The 14,123-nt window shown below is 37.7% G+C and overlaps 1 protein-coding gene across 4 annotated transcripts in view; it reads left to right on the plus strand.

The window, feature by feature from the left end:
- The window catches only part of TIAM2 (TIAM Rac1 associated GEF 2), a 163,208-nt gene that overhangs the window by 123,102 nt on the left and 25,983 nt on the right, over positions 1 to 14,123 (plus strand). For all 4 annotated transcript variants that reach the window (XM_085541531.1, XM_085541529.1, XM_085541532.1 and 1 more), the window contains one exon: positions 9,201 to 9,304. In XM_085541531.1, the coding sequence (XP_085397657.1) occupies positions 9,201 to 9,304 (104 nt within the window). The remainder of the gene's footprint in view (positions 1 to 9,200; positions 9,305 to 14,123) is intronic.

Below are 14,123 nucleotides of genomic sequence, written 5' to 3' on the forward strand. Positions count from 1 at the left end.
ACCCATAGTAATGAATCCTGTAGACTGACAGTAGTCAGCAAGGAGATTTATTAATTATAAAGCTGGAGACATGCACATGCATGTTGTTGTATGTTCCATAGGGATAAAATGATTGGGTAATTATAAAAACTGTGCAAACCAGCCACAAATTCTTGCTAAACTGTTAAATTACTTGATGGAGGAAAAAATGTACCTGTAAGGTGGTGCCAGTGCAAAGTGTTAAGACTAAACCTGGAAAGCCTGCACAGTTGTGTGACTGGCAGATACTTGTACAGAGAAAGTTTAGCAAGTTAAATAACTTCATAAAAACATATCAAAATTCAGGGGGTAATCAGGGCTTGCTAAAGTAGCATTGCTAGTTACTATGTTGCTAATTTGTATTTCTTATTGATTACTGAATTGTTAAGTGAGTCAAATTGCTTTGTTTTATGACCAGCAGTTAACCAACAAAGGAACTCCCAGGGGTTCTAAACGATTCTGCTCTAATTTCAAAATGGATGTTTCTGCAGATATTTAGAAGAAAAAAAAGAACATAAAGCAGCCTACAGAAAGTCACACTTGCAGAAGTAGGTGGCTGATGGGAGCTAAGCCACTGTTCATGTGGCTCAACATTGCTAAAGCTGTATGGTTACAAGAATATTTGCACGAACATACTAGCTTTTCATAGACATGAAAAATGTGCAGTGGTTGAACAAGAAGTATCTCTTTCTCACTGAAGGATGTGAACAAAGGGGGCTTATAATACTTCAGTATTTCAGACTCTTGCCTGAAGAATGAGCTTTTTTCTCTCTAGGCTTTATCAGATTTGCAATAAGAACAACCCTGGCTGTGCTGCCCTTTGGCAAGCTTACAGAGCACCTGCTGATGTTTCAACATTTTGCACTCTGAAACCAAAACATCTGGATGAGAGAGGCTGTGAGTAGAGCCTACTTGTCTGGCCAGTAACTGCAAGCCTTGTTTGCTAACAATTAGTCATGTCAGTGACAGGCATCTATTAATCACATATTGAAGAACACTATCTAGGAAGACTGATGTTATGACAACTGAATTATAATCTTTCCAGATTTAACATCTTGAATGTATTACTGAATGCAGTTTCTAGCTACACTAAAGAGTCAGCTGAACTGAGAACGTGCCTTCCAGCCAGTTATGAAATGCTTATGACAATCATATGATAGAAGCCAATATATCTTGCAGAAAGAAAAAGTTCTGAATGGTAAAACTGAGTGCATTTGTGGTGTGTTTTTCTTATTTATTTAGTTTTCACTTTCTAAAAACTTCATTTACTAGTACGAGTGGAGTCGAGATGTATTGTGTTAATTTAGCAAGAGTCAGTATCTGCACATATGCAAAAGTCTTTCTGAAGAACTTGAAAATTTCCTAAACAGGAGAGGAAGAGGCCTTTATTTGGTAATAAATTTAGTATTTCACTACATTTTGAAATGTTGGTTAAAGCAGCAGAAAAGCACAGTTAATAACCACAGTTACTGCCTGCAGAATTGTTTTGAATTTACTCCAGCAGTGGAGTCTGAGTACTTAAGTAGTAATACTTGCCTGTGAGTGCCAACAGCGGGGAAACAACTGAACTGGTGCTATGCAGTAGTTAAACACTTAGCTCCATTCAGTAATTTTAATTGGAATTTATGTAACATGAATAATTCCATAATTCTCTAAAACTTAACTGGAGATTAATAAGAATGTACACTTTGGATCCATGGCACTGGAATGCTGACCTTACTGTTTTACATTTACTTTCTAGTGGTGATGAGAGGCTGGAAAGCAGCCCTACAGAAAGAGATCTAGTGGTTTTAGTTGGAGTCAGATCGAACATGAGCCAGCAATGTGCCCTGGAAGCACGAAGGGTCAGCTGAGAACCCCTTCCATTCCTGGTCTTAGGGGATAATGTGAGCCAAAGAACTCTTAGATCTGGTGCTGAAATAAGCAAGACGTAGGAGTTATTCATAACAGAATTAGTGAGCCCAGAACCTTCTCTAGCAAAATTTGAGTGCCTTCTTTAACAAAGATTGTGAGAATATCTCCTGAAAGCCATTCTATAATTCCTTGGGATCAACTGTTTCTTTTTGAATGTTATTCATTGTGGCTGTTCAGAAAGAAAAAAGGATACAGAAGGAACTGCTTACATACCTATCTTCTTAACTTCACTACAAAAGAGTAAATATACTGTTGAAAATCTGAAATATATTTAGTTGCATCAGACCAAGATAAATAGCACATGCCTTCTACCTGCCAGGCTTAGTTATTTAACTGAGGTTATGAGTACTACTCTCCAAGGGAGCATTTTTAGAGTTCAGCACACTGATATTTCATGTCTCTAGGCAATGCTGGAATGCTTCACTCACCACTCCCTGTTTTTCAGTGAGTCTGAAAGAATTAAGACCACCAAGACTTTGTACCTTTCTGAGATTTAGTTCAGGCTTTAGTATTGCTTTAAGAAGCATTTGTTATTTTCTCATGTAAATCTGCTTTTGTCTTGATAGTAACATTGACTAGAAGTATATGGGAATTAAGACCTTATGATAATTAACTGCTCAGTCTGGAGAATCCACATAATAATGAAGAATGTGGCTTACCATACCTTGGTTAAGTTCATTGCCTGAATATATTTTCTTATTTCCATCCTAACCATGTAATGATGTTACAAAAACCCTCTGTAGCAGAGGTCTACAGATGGAGAATATCTTACTAAAGGTTGACTGTGTTATTTGTTACTGACACTTTCTAGAGTATTGGTGAAAATATTGAATACAGTCTTTCCCAGAGGATAGAACTCTGTAATTCCTTATAACTTTGGATTCTAACATTTTCAAGCTTAAAACTTATGCTGGTATTCTTATACTTTATATCCAATTTATTTATGTTTTGCAATGTATATCTGAAACTACCATACAGCATCAGTATTTAACAATGCTGTTAATTGCTCTGATTGGGGATCTTGGATATCTGTCTTTTACAGACAAGACCTAGGCCATCCTAATTGGTTGAAGCTTTTTGTGCGCATGCATTTTTACATCTGAATCATCTATTTACTGCAGATAAAAATCCTCTGTCAAGAGGATGGGAAATGACAGCACCATTTCCTTCCCCAGTGCCAGAGAACCTACAACCAGATAAGTCTGCATCAGAAAAAAAAGCTAGAGTTAAAAATGAACATCTGAAGTAGGATCAGCAAGCAAATGAGGTGCAGGATGGCTATTGACACTAGGGTTTCCTCACCTACATGCACTTTGATATAAGCATTATCTTAGTCTTCAGTATTCTTTGTCAGAGTCCTTATATGCCAGCACTAATAAAACAAAGTAACTTCTGTGCTACACTAAGTCATCTATGCATGCTCCTGTATAGCTGTAGTTGGTTTTCACATGCTATACTAGTGCTGCTAGTTGAGGCTTTAAACAACCTTGTTCATACAGTTGTTTTATCATATTTTAAAACACAGTACTCTACAAGCATCCTTTCTTCCTGTGTAAGCCTGTTTCAGAAATTAATTCATGTGATGTTTGAATGCCCATCTTCTCTTTTTTTTTTTTTTTTTTTTTTTTTTTTTTTTTTTTTTTTTTTATTGCTTAGGTAGCTTTAACTCAAAGCTTTATGGTTTTACCCCTTTCTCTACATTCTCATGCATTTCGTTCTTTCATGTTTCCAACTGATGTGCTTATAGAAGGAATTGTTCTTATTGGTCCTTAAAACTATGTCCTGCAGTTTCATTCTGGGACTGTGGATCTATCTTCAAGGTCATTTTGCACCTTCTTTAGGGTAGACTAGTAATGTTCTTAATGATATGTACTCAGTTTGAATGATCAGTGTATTTAATTGTACTAGTTCCTGTTGTACTTTCTGCTAGCCAGTTCTGCCATGGTTTTTACCTGGGCTACTTGCATCCTATGAGACAAGCTTTAACTGTAAGCAAGACACCAGAAAGGACTCAAAGGATTAACTACTGTTAACAGGCAATTTACCTTAGCTGAGACAGACCCTAGTTCAAATACCTGCCTGCATCTGACAGAGCAGGGGACTTATCTCTCTATCCTAAATCATGGATTAATATTCTGATGTCAAACCATATCATTTTGTTTTGTGGTATTTTTTTCTCAGTGTTTTGGCAAAAAAAAAAAAAAAAAAGGATAAAATAAAACAGTTTCATTCTGATTCAAAGCAATGGTTTTTGATATCTTGGGAGTATGGCAGAATGGAATAACAGTTTTCCATATTGCTTTTATGGCTTTATTTTTATAAAGGTCAGGGCTGCCTATGACTGTCAAAAGTTCCTCCTCACTTGCAGAGGGTAGTTATCAAGTGATGCTCAGAGCTGCTGCTGATGCCAAGAGCTGAAAATGACGCCTCTGCACCACTCTTAGTATATCTTGGAGTGAGAGAATGGGTACATTTAATTTTGCTGTGTTACCTTCGCTTTCAAATCTAGAAGGATTATTTTTTTTTTTTTCCAATTTATTGTTGTCAGTAGAGTGGCAGATGGAAACACACCCTCTTCTTGTAGTTTGAAAAAGGGGCTGGTTACACCACCTACATAGTGCTTGACACTTGATAACACTTGACATGCTTAAGAAGAGTATTTCATATTTTTGAAATTGGTGAGAAAAATCTAAAATGGAACATGTTTCAAAGTACTACAAAGAATTATAAAAGCAGCAGGATTCTCAGTTCCTACTTTCTCCCCGTGGTAATTTCAGCTTTGTTTGTAGGTAGGGGCCATAGTGCTAAGAGCAGCGTTGAGTAGAAAGTAATTAAGTCTTCTCTGTTAATTGAACAGAAAAAGGAGATTAATAACATTTACATTTGTTGATGACTTCTTTATGGTAAATGAATTACTGATGTTTTCCAAATGATTTCCTTTGGTTTCTTGGCTAGGAACGTAGTACGGATTATTATTGTCTCACATATGTGTTGAAGGATGTTTCCATTGTACCTCATTGCTCACAAATATTTGAATGGCTTCTATGTTGACCACTTGTGCATGTTTCACCACAGAGACGTGGATGCATTTCTGTAGGCGTACAGAGCTCTCAGATGTGCTGTATTTTTATCTCTCTCATTGATTCTCCCATCTGTTCACTCCATGCCCACTTTAAACCAAATAATTAGTAATGAGGAACATGACTTAGGAAGTATATATTTTTTTTCATTTTTTAGTGGTTACTTTATTATTTCTTTCTCTTTGCTATTTGTCTTCAGTGATTCAGAGTCACGTATCTACCTGTCAGCGAGATGCAATATTGCAGAAGTAATGGCAGTGGAGAGGAAGTTCAATTAGAATGTTTGCATTTATTGGTCCAAACCCTGATTTCCAAACCACTGCACTTTCTTCTTTGGTGATACTGATAGTTGAAGGTGGTCATTGGGTTCTTAATGCTTAACTCATCACTAGAAAGCAAGTATAAGGCATGTTGAACATGTTATATATTGTAGTTAACCTCTTCACGCAGTGGCATTTTGTTCCTGTGCTTTTCTGAGGATATTATCATTTATCTGAGGTTGCTACTTAGCATACTCACAGCAAGCTGACCTGTATTTGGAGATTATCCTGTTTGTTTGCTAAATAGGAAGCAGCTGTCTGCTTCTGAGGTTTCTGTCCTTCTTAGATGGAAGGGATATGCATTTATACTCACTGTACGTGAGTGTCTGCATGTGTAAATAGGTCAGAGGGATGTTCATTCAGCAAAGTTATGTTTAACTGTTGAAACCAAGTTTCATTTAACTCAACATTATCGGTTACTTTCTTCTTCCAGAAAGGTTTATTACAAATGTATCAATAGGAAAAATCTAATATACTACTGTATTGGTATTGTATAAGCAGAACTAATAATAGGATACTCCCCATTAGTGTTCTGGACATCTCCTAGGCAATATAGTTCCAGCAAAGCAGTCATTTTTTTTTCTTTTCTTTTCTAACTAGTTGGTAATGTAATTGTAGTAAGTAACATACAGGTGGTTAAGAAGAAAGCATCATTGCCAAGAAGTGGTGTTTTGACCTTTTATTGTTTAGATAATCTTTAAGAATATATATTTACTTGTATACTTTACTGTATTAATTTTCAGCGAAGATCCAGAATGTTATATACTGAAAGTATATGTATGTGGCTATAATGTTGATCTGAATTCTGTACACACTCTCTGTGGTTATGTTGCTATCCTGAAAGGACAGTAACTTCCACAGCCTACGAGGTAACAGTTTTACATTACAGTTTTTGAACATCTTTGCTATATGAATGTTGCGGCACAGCTAAATCCATATGTAAAAGTTCAAAGAAAACATGGTTTTATGGGTTGCCTTGTTATTCCTGTTTCATTTAGTAAAACAAATAGGGAGAATTCCAGTATTCTGCTTGTGTTCTTAGGTTTTGCACTTGAGGTTTCACATTCTTTAAGGCAGTGTATATTTTTCTTTACCCTTTGACTATTTTTTTTAGCTATGCAGCTGGTGTTAATGCTTCTCTGCTCTTTGGAAATTGTTCAATGATGTGTATGAACGAATCCAGAGGAAGTCTGCTTCCATAGTAATAGGAGAAAAGGGAGACAGGATATGGATGCTAAACTGATCAACAAGCCATGCTTCCTTCCTTCCATCTCCATGATAGTTTGGCATACAGTGTACAGTAGGATGTCCTTTTTTCTTTGGATCCTTTCCATGTACATTTTTAGTTTACTATTTAAAATGACATTTAATATTGCTTACTCTTAACTATTATCAGTTTTTGTGCCAATAGTAAATGCTATAGAAAATGGTCAAGACAATATAGATCTACCTCTGACAGTCCTGGAGACTACAAGAAGAAAAAAAAATAAGAGTGAAGGGAAGAAAAGATAGATACAATATTTTGTCTGCCTGCTTTGGCTGTTATTATGATTTGTTCTGTTCATGGTATCTACTGATTGTTTTGTCTTATTGTCATCTTTTTACATTTATGCTTTTGCTTCATTGCTTACGTATGTTAGTTTCACTTATTTCCTGTTTTGTAAAGGACTAATTTGCTGTGGCCAGCAGGCTGAGGGAGATGAATATCCTCCTCTATTCTGTACTCATGGGGCCCCATCTGGAGTACTGTGTCCAGGTCTGAGGCCCCCAGCATAGAAAGGATGCAGAGCTGTTGGAGCAGATCCAGAGGAGGCCATGAAGATGATCAGAGGGCTGGAGAACCTGTCCCATGAAGAAAGGCTGAGGGAGTTAAGCTTGCTAAGCTTGGAGAAGAGAAGGCTTCAGAGAGATCTCATTGTGACCTTCCTGTGCCTAAAGAGAACTTATAAGTGGAAAGGAGACTGCCATGGTCTGGTAGCATTAGGACAAGGGAGAATGGCTTTAAACTAAAAGAGAGGAGATTTAAGTTAGGTTTTAGGAAGAAATTTTTTACTCGGAGGGTGGTGAGGGACTGGTACAGACTGCCCAGAGAAGTTGTGGATGCCTCCTGTGGAGGTACTCAAGGCCAGGCTGAATGAAGCCCTGGGCAGCCTGCTCATGGCAGAGGTGTTGGAACATGATGATCTTTAAGGTCTTTTCCAACCTAAGCCAGTATGGTTACTTTGTTAATCGAGGAAAGGATATTAGTTTCCCAGTGGTATGGAGTTTGACATCAGGTAGCTCTTTAATGAAAAAAAACAGACAATATCTGGTGCATGCTGTGTGAAGGTATTGGGGAAAAACTGCACTGAAAGAAGACAAGTAAAAAGAGTCCAAATGGCAAATAGTGTCAGTTAATGTTTTAGGAGTTGGCTTACTTTTTGTGAACCCAGGAGCTGACAGTGATTGAAGTCAGTGGTCATTCACATAGACCCATATACAAAAGGGAGGCTCAATATGACTTCAGAATTCCAGAAGACAGAGGCAAATAATTCATGCATGGTGGAGGAAGAAGGGTAAAAGCATAATAAAATAAGTAGACAAGATAAGCTCCATGTTAAGTTCTTAAAGAAGATGTGTGACTGGTGAAGCTGTGTAAAATGTGTTGTTTCTGCAAAGGTGGCTTAGGGGATCTGAGATATCAGAAGCTACATCTGACTCCAGAAGCAAAAGATACGAAAGACTGAGAGGAGAAAAGTGATGGGGATACTGGTCCTAAGTGGTTAGAGAATGACAGAGTAGTCAAGTCTTTGGCATCTGAGTAGAAAGTGTCAACCTTGACAATTAAACTTGAGGTAGGTACCTCAAGGTGGTGCTATTTCAGGTCTAAAATTTCCACCTCCCTCTCTGTTTCAGTTTATAAATCCATGCTAACAGAAACTATTTGGTGGGTACAGGCTAGCAGCAAGTCCCTGTTCTCAACTAATTTGAAGCCAGAAAGCAAAGACGTTGCTGAGCTGTCTGAGGAAAGGAAGTCTGGTTGGTAGCTCTCCATCAAAATCAGAAGATGCAGAGGATGCAACAGCTGCCTTATATTAAAAGTAAAAACAGCAGAAAACATCCTGCTTCAGGATTTAAACACCCAGGTGGAGACAGAATTGCATTATTTCTAGTTCAGAGGAATTTGCTTGACTTATAGTAGTTCTTCTTATATAAAAATAAAATATCTCTACACATTTTAAGCAGCCACTTGAGGAAATGCAAAGAGAAAATGACTATTTTCATATGAATGTTCAGCACTGTGTAATAGATCTTGAGTTTTCATATAAGCGAGGTACAGCCTCTCAGTAAGTAGAGTGGGTCGTTCCCTACTATGTTTTTGTGTTTTGCCAGATGCCCTGCACTTGGAATACAGATTTATTAACATTGGTTAACTGCAATTAACAGGCGAAATTCTCTTTTTAAACCTTTAAAGGATTCAGGACTAAGTTGTGTCAAATAGCATGTTCATCCAAGGAGAACTGCTGAGAATGTCCTCATTGGGTGTCTTAGCACAGTGTGCTGATTATAAATAATGCTACTTTAGAAGGTATGCTGCTAGCAAGAATGTGAGGCTTGTTTTTCTATATCAGAGATGCACATTGCTTCAGATGGTTCTTACATGTCCAGCTCATTGTTTTGAAAGCAGAATTTTTAGGCGTAGCTTCTCTTTACTTTGTCCTGTTCTGTTATTTTCCGTATGGCTGGGAGGTGAGTGGCAAATCTTGTGTTCCTTTTCTCGCCCTACAAAAATTCTGCTAGGCACTAAAAGTATCTGCAGATAAAAGCAAAAACTTTTTCTGTTCCTCTCCTGTAACCCTCTAAATTATTTGTTTTCTCTCAAATGCAGATTTTAATAATGTGCCTGATGTCACATCCAGCTTGAAAAGGAGCAGTACTGATGGCACTCTGGACCAAGTACCACACAGGGAGAAGACTGATCCACCTTTCAGGGTAAGAGCATAACTAAGAATCCTTGTAAATGTAAAGGTAGTGTTGTCTTATTATTAACACTGTGTTTTGTGGGGGCAAAAAGAAATTAATATATGGCACTAATTTGGAATTAGCTGTATTTAGTGTTTTACTATCTTGAGGTCATGCTGGCAGGTCAGCATCTCAGGAATAGGTGCTGCGTCTCCAAAAGCATTGTGATAGGAGCAAATGACATAGAGACAGAGACTTGTCAAATGCCTTTTTCTGTGTTGCTTGAACCCAGTTCTCCACAGAGCAATGAAACTAATGCAGCTTTTTTTTTTTTTTTTTTGCTGATATTATTAGAACTTGTTAAGATTGCATTGGCTAAAGCAACACTTACATAACATGAATAATTTCAGACTGTACTGCAAACTTTGAGACTTGCAGTTCTGGGGATTTTTGTGTTTCCTGCTGTTTTATTTGAAGAACCTTTATGCATCTCCAATTATTATTTAACTTCAGCTGAAATAATGGATGGTCATGCCTTTTCTCAATTACAGCTTTGGAGGGTGATGTAGGAACCCCCACAGTTAGTGTTTGTCTTTGAATGCATTGATCTTCAGAGAACAATTTTTTGCCCTTTTTCCTCCATGTCAGTCAAAGTGCAGTCTGTGTCCAGCCCAAGTGCATATTGTTTTGAACCCCCCATCTGCTAGCATGGGTAGCTTTCATGTCTGTGGACTTTACTAGGCATTGCCATTCTGCTGACAGCAGAAGTGTTTTTGTTACTTCTGTTGTTGAGTTGGTTGTACCTCTAATCAAATGTGTGATAATACGTTACACAATTACATAACAGAAAATAAGTTTATATGGTTCAGGAATTTATTACTAGTTTTACAGAATATGTAGATAGGCAGGCAGAGCTAAGAGAGGAAAGGTAGAAAGCTGGAGATAAAGCAAAATGTAAAATCTCAGAACACCAAAATGAAGATGTATTTTGCCTCTAGCCATACCCTACCCAGAGGAACTGATTATCTTTTATGTTTGCAGTCCTTTTGTAGTCTCCTTCAGTCAAGTATAGATGACTTTATGCAGTTTTCTGTGAGAATAAGGAGAAGCCTGGTGATTTGGGGCCTTTAGCCCATCTCTTTTTTCACAGGGGATTCCCATGGAGATAATCTCTATCTTCTGTTCCACTGTGATTATGCTTCCAAAACGTCTTTGCAAGCATGAAGAATAAATCCTAAGGGGATTTTTCTCCCATTTGGCAGTGACAGTGCAGATTTCTCTACTGTCCTGTTCTAGGGCATCTGCAGTGTGTTATAGTCAGTGTCAAAACACCTTCCACCTTTGTGAGAACCCATCAGAGGTGAAACCTATGCAGTACCGGCTGTGTGAGCTGGCTGGTGCTTGGCCAGGTCACCCCTGCATCCCTAGTGCTGCAAGGTGCCCTGCTTGCCTGGGGTACATTCTACCCCCAGCGTGACACGCAGGCATGGGGAGCTGAGCACCTATCTTGCTGGAGGGGAGGAAGCTCTGCAGCTTCAGCTTTGCTTTAGCAGAAAAACAAAGGCTTTGTTTGTCAGTCACCCCTGACTGTGTCAAGTACAGGAAATCATGGGAAACTAGGGAGCATTCAGCAGGATTTAAATACGCAGAGAACAATTCTTTCAGAGTAGTTTTTACTCTGAACATGCTAAATTTTCTCTGAAGCTCTGAATGATGTACTATGGTTGTAGTTAGAAAGGGGAAAACAGATAGGTCTGTTCGCTGTCCTCTCTCCAGTCGAAAAGCTGTCACATCTGTCAGTATTAATGGCTTGTGCACAATTTGTTGGAGTAACTGCCCAGACTATACTGCAGTTCACTCCTTGGGCTGGCGTGCAGGTCTGCTAGTGTCATTTCATTAAAAACTATTTGAAGTTGTCCTAGTTTTCTAGGCGCAAGGCGGTGAGGAACAGCTTGGCAAATCAAAGGCAGCCTGTCTTGAACTGCAGCTGTAAACGAGTCTGTGACAGCTCTCCAATTTCTGCAAATGGTTTGTAATTGACTGCCGCCTTTCTGTTGGAGAGCACCTATTACTGTCAGAGCTTTTGTCTGACCCTTCTGATTTCTCCACTAAATGGAGAATTAAAACCCTTGCAGTAAATTTAGGAAGCAGTATATACTGTACGTGCCTCAGTGATTGGCTAGAAAAAAGTATTAAAGTGATTTCTGTTTTTATAGCTGTGATTTGGGACTGCTCACTGGATGAACAATAGCTATTGCTAATAAAAGCTAGTTTGAGGAAATTGTGTGACCTCAAAAAGCACAGCATCTGGATTTGTTTTGTTGTTTTTTTCCCCCATTCCTTTTGCCTTCTGTTTCCTGCTTGTGCTAACTTGATCCATGGCAGTGGGAGAGCAGTAGTGTAGACACCTTGGTATTACGCAAAGTATGGGGGAAGCCACAGCTTTGTGGGGAGGACGTTGGTGGTGCTGAGAGGTTCTGAGCACAGCCTGGAACAGCAGGCTGCTTAGGATTATTTCAGGGGAGGAACAGCCAGACGTGCTCATTTCCTAGCTGACAACAACTGTAGATGTAATTACGTGGCTCTAAGGGAGCAGACTCCTTTGAAGTTTGGTTGATTTCTGTCCCATTATATGTAAGTAAATAAAAAACAATCCTAAATGCTTGCATGTGTGATTTCTGGATTTTAATGTTTTTACTCGGAATGTTTTTGTCTTTTTTTTTTTTTTTTGCTATTATTCTCTAAATCTTCTCTTAATCTAAATTAATCTTATACCAGGCTAAGGTTAAATGTTATCTTAACTAAACATACAGGAAGGCATTTCCCTAGTAATTTCAAAGAAGGGTGTCTTTTGTTGCATGTGTACTACATTCAAATATGAGCTCATTCATTCTTTCACTCATTTATTTTTTTCTTAGTCCAAGAAATGAATGAATTTAGAATAGCTCAATGTTTGTCTTTCATCTGTGAGTTAACAAATGAATTAGGAAGACAATAGAGGATAATTTGATTCCAGAAATGAAAACTGTTCCTCCAGTTAGAAAATACTATTGAAGAGACATGAATGTCAAGTACTATCCATTCTAGATGCTCATTAGTTTTGCCAGCTCTGTATTCTCTAGGATACCCTGTTTATACCTTAGTTGTAAACTTCCTTTCAGTTTATTTTCTGTTTCATTTACCAAGGAAATACGTGACAATTCTAACACACTCTGCTGCAGTACATTTTCAGACTGTGTTAAAATACTGCTTATATGGCAGTGGCACATTGTCCCTGCAATTGTTGGTTCTGGAATACGTAGGTGTCCTGTTGACAGAAGAATGGAGGACCTCAGAAAATGCAGGGATTCAATGTGCCTGTCAGTGTAGTTAGTTTTAGTTGTGTTTAATCATTTTGAGAACTATTTGTCTGTGCTTCTGGTGCTCAGTTCAATCCTGGTATGTTGACAGTTGCCAAGAATCAAACTATCTGTGTACCTGGGAGCATGAATGCAACTTTTCCTTCAGTTACTTGTGATTTCTGATTGTATTGCTTTGTAAGGCTTTTTTTTTTTAGCCCACAGTTTCTTCTAGATGAAGTTTAAGCATCTTCTACACACTTTGTATTTCCCATGATTTTAAAAATGTCCCCTTATGAAAGATAAGCGTAGCTAAAAGGTGAAATTTTACAATGTATGTAACTCCTCTTCTAGGAGTCCCTTATAAGACAGTTGTGCTCTGATTTTCAGCTGCTTTAAATATTTTGTGTGTTGTAAGAGACAACTATTTGCCACTTCCAGTTAAATTTTAACAAAAGGAAAGAAGAATTTTCTTATAAATGCATGTGAGGGAGAAGATATGTTTTCATTTCAAATATTTTGAAGATCATGAGAAAAACTTGGTGTAAGTGTTGTGCAAATATATGAAGTGACTTTATATTCTCATGTATATAAAGAGTTGTACTTTTAAGGAACATGGATAGCTTAATGCACTAAAACCAAGTAAAAAGAGCTGGTGTTGATACTTTGTAATCATGTGAAAAATAGACAATGAATGCAGAATGACTTTATGCTGGCATCTTCAAAAATTAACATTGCAGATGCAGAAACGGAATCTACTATAATGAGAAACTTTGCATGCTAACAAGAATTTACTTCCTGTACAATGCCCAAAAGGTTTGACTTTGTAGCATTTTTGATGTGGTGCTATATTGCTTACAAATAATGAAGGAAAAGATTCTAGGAGTAAGTTGAGTATGGAGACTCTTACAGAAATTGGCTTTGCTTTGCAAAACAAAATTAGAAAAAATGTATTGCAACTACTTGTGTATTTCATAATCTGCTTTTGGAAGCTTCAATATTTTATATAATGACAAATAATCTTCTGATGCTTTTGAAGCTTGTATTTTCTCTTTATTGCAATGCAAGTTTTGAAGAGTCCTCCATTATCCAGAGAGGAGCTTCAGCAGGTATAGTGAGAAAGAAGCTGATGTTTCCATGAACATCATGAATATCAGGTGGGAAATCTGATTTTGGCTTCTTTGCACTCAGTCTGTTCTTGGGCTGGCATTAAATTCTTGCCGCTTCAACTCACGCTGCTGATTTGCAAACTTGCCCATAAAGTTTGAGCATCTGGACTGTTATATGGTGCCTGAGTGGTGTAAATTGGAGACTGAGAATCTAGGAGTCAGAAGACAACACCTATCACAACAAGCTTCCCAGAACAGTGCTTTCAACAAAAGCAAAACATGTGTGTCATAGTTTCGAAATGGAAATCCTTGTGTTTTTTATTAGGTGATTTCACACAGCTGTTCCTGTAATAAAAATCATTAAGTATTTTTAAGAGATTACAGCATATATTGTTTTGGCCT

The sequence above is a fragment of the Coturnix japonica genome, chromosome 3 (genome assembly GCF_054131305.1).
Source record: "Coturnix japonica strain WE chromosome 3, WE-NBRP24, whole genome shotgun sequence".
In the NCBI taxonomy this organism is placed as follows: Eukaryota; Metazoa; Chordata; class Aves; order Galliformes; family Phasianidae; genus Coturnix; species Coturnix japonica.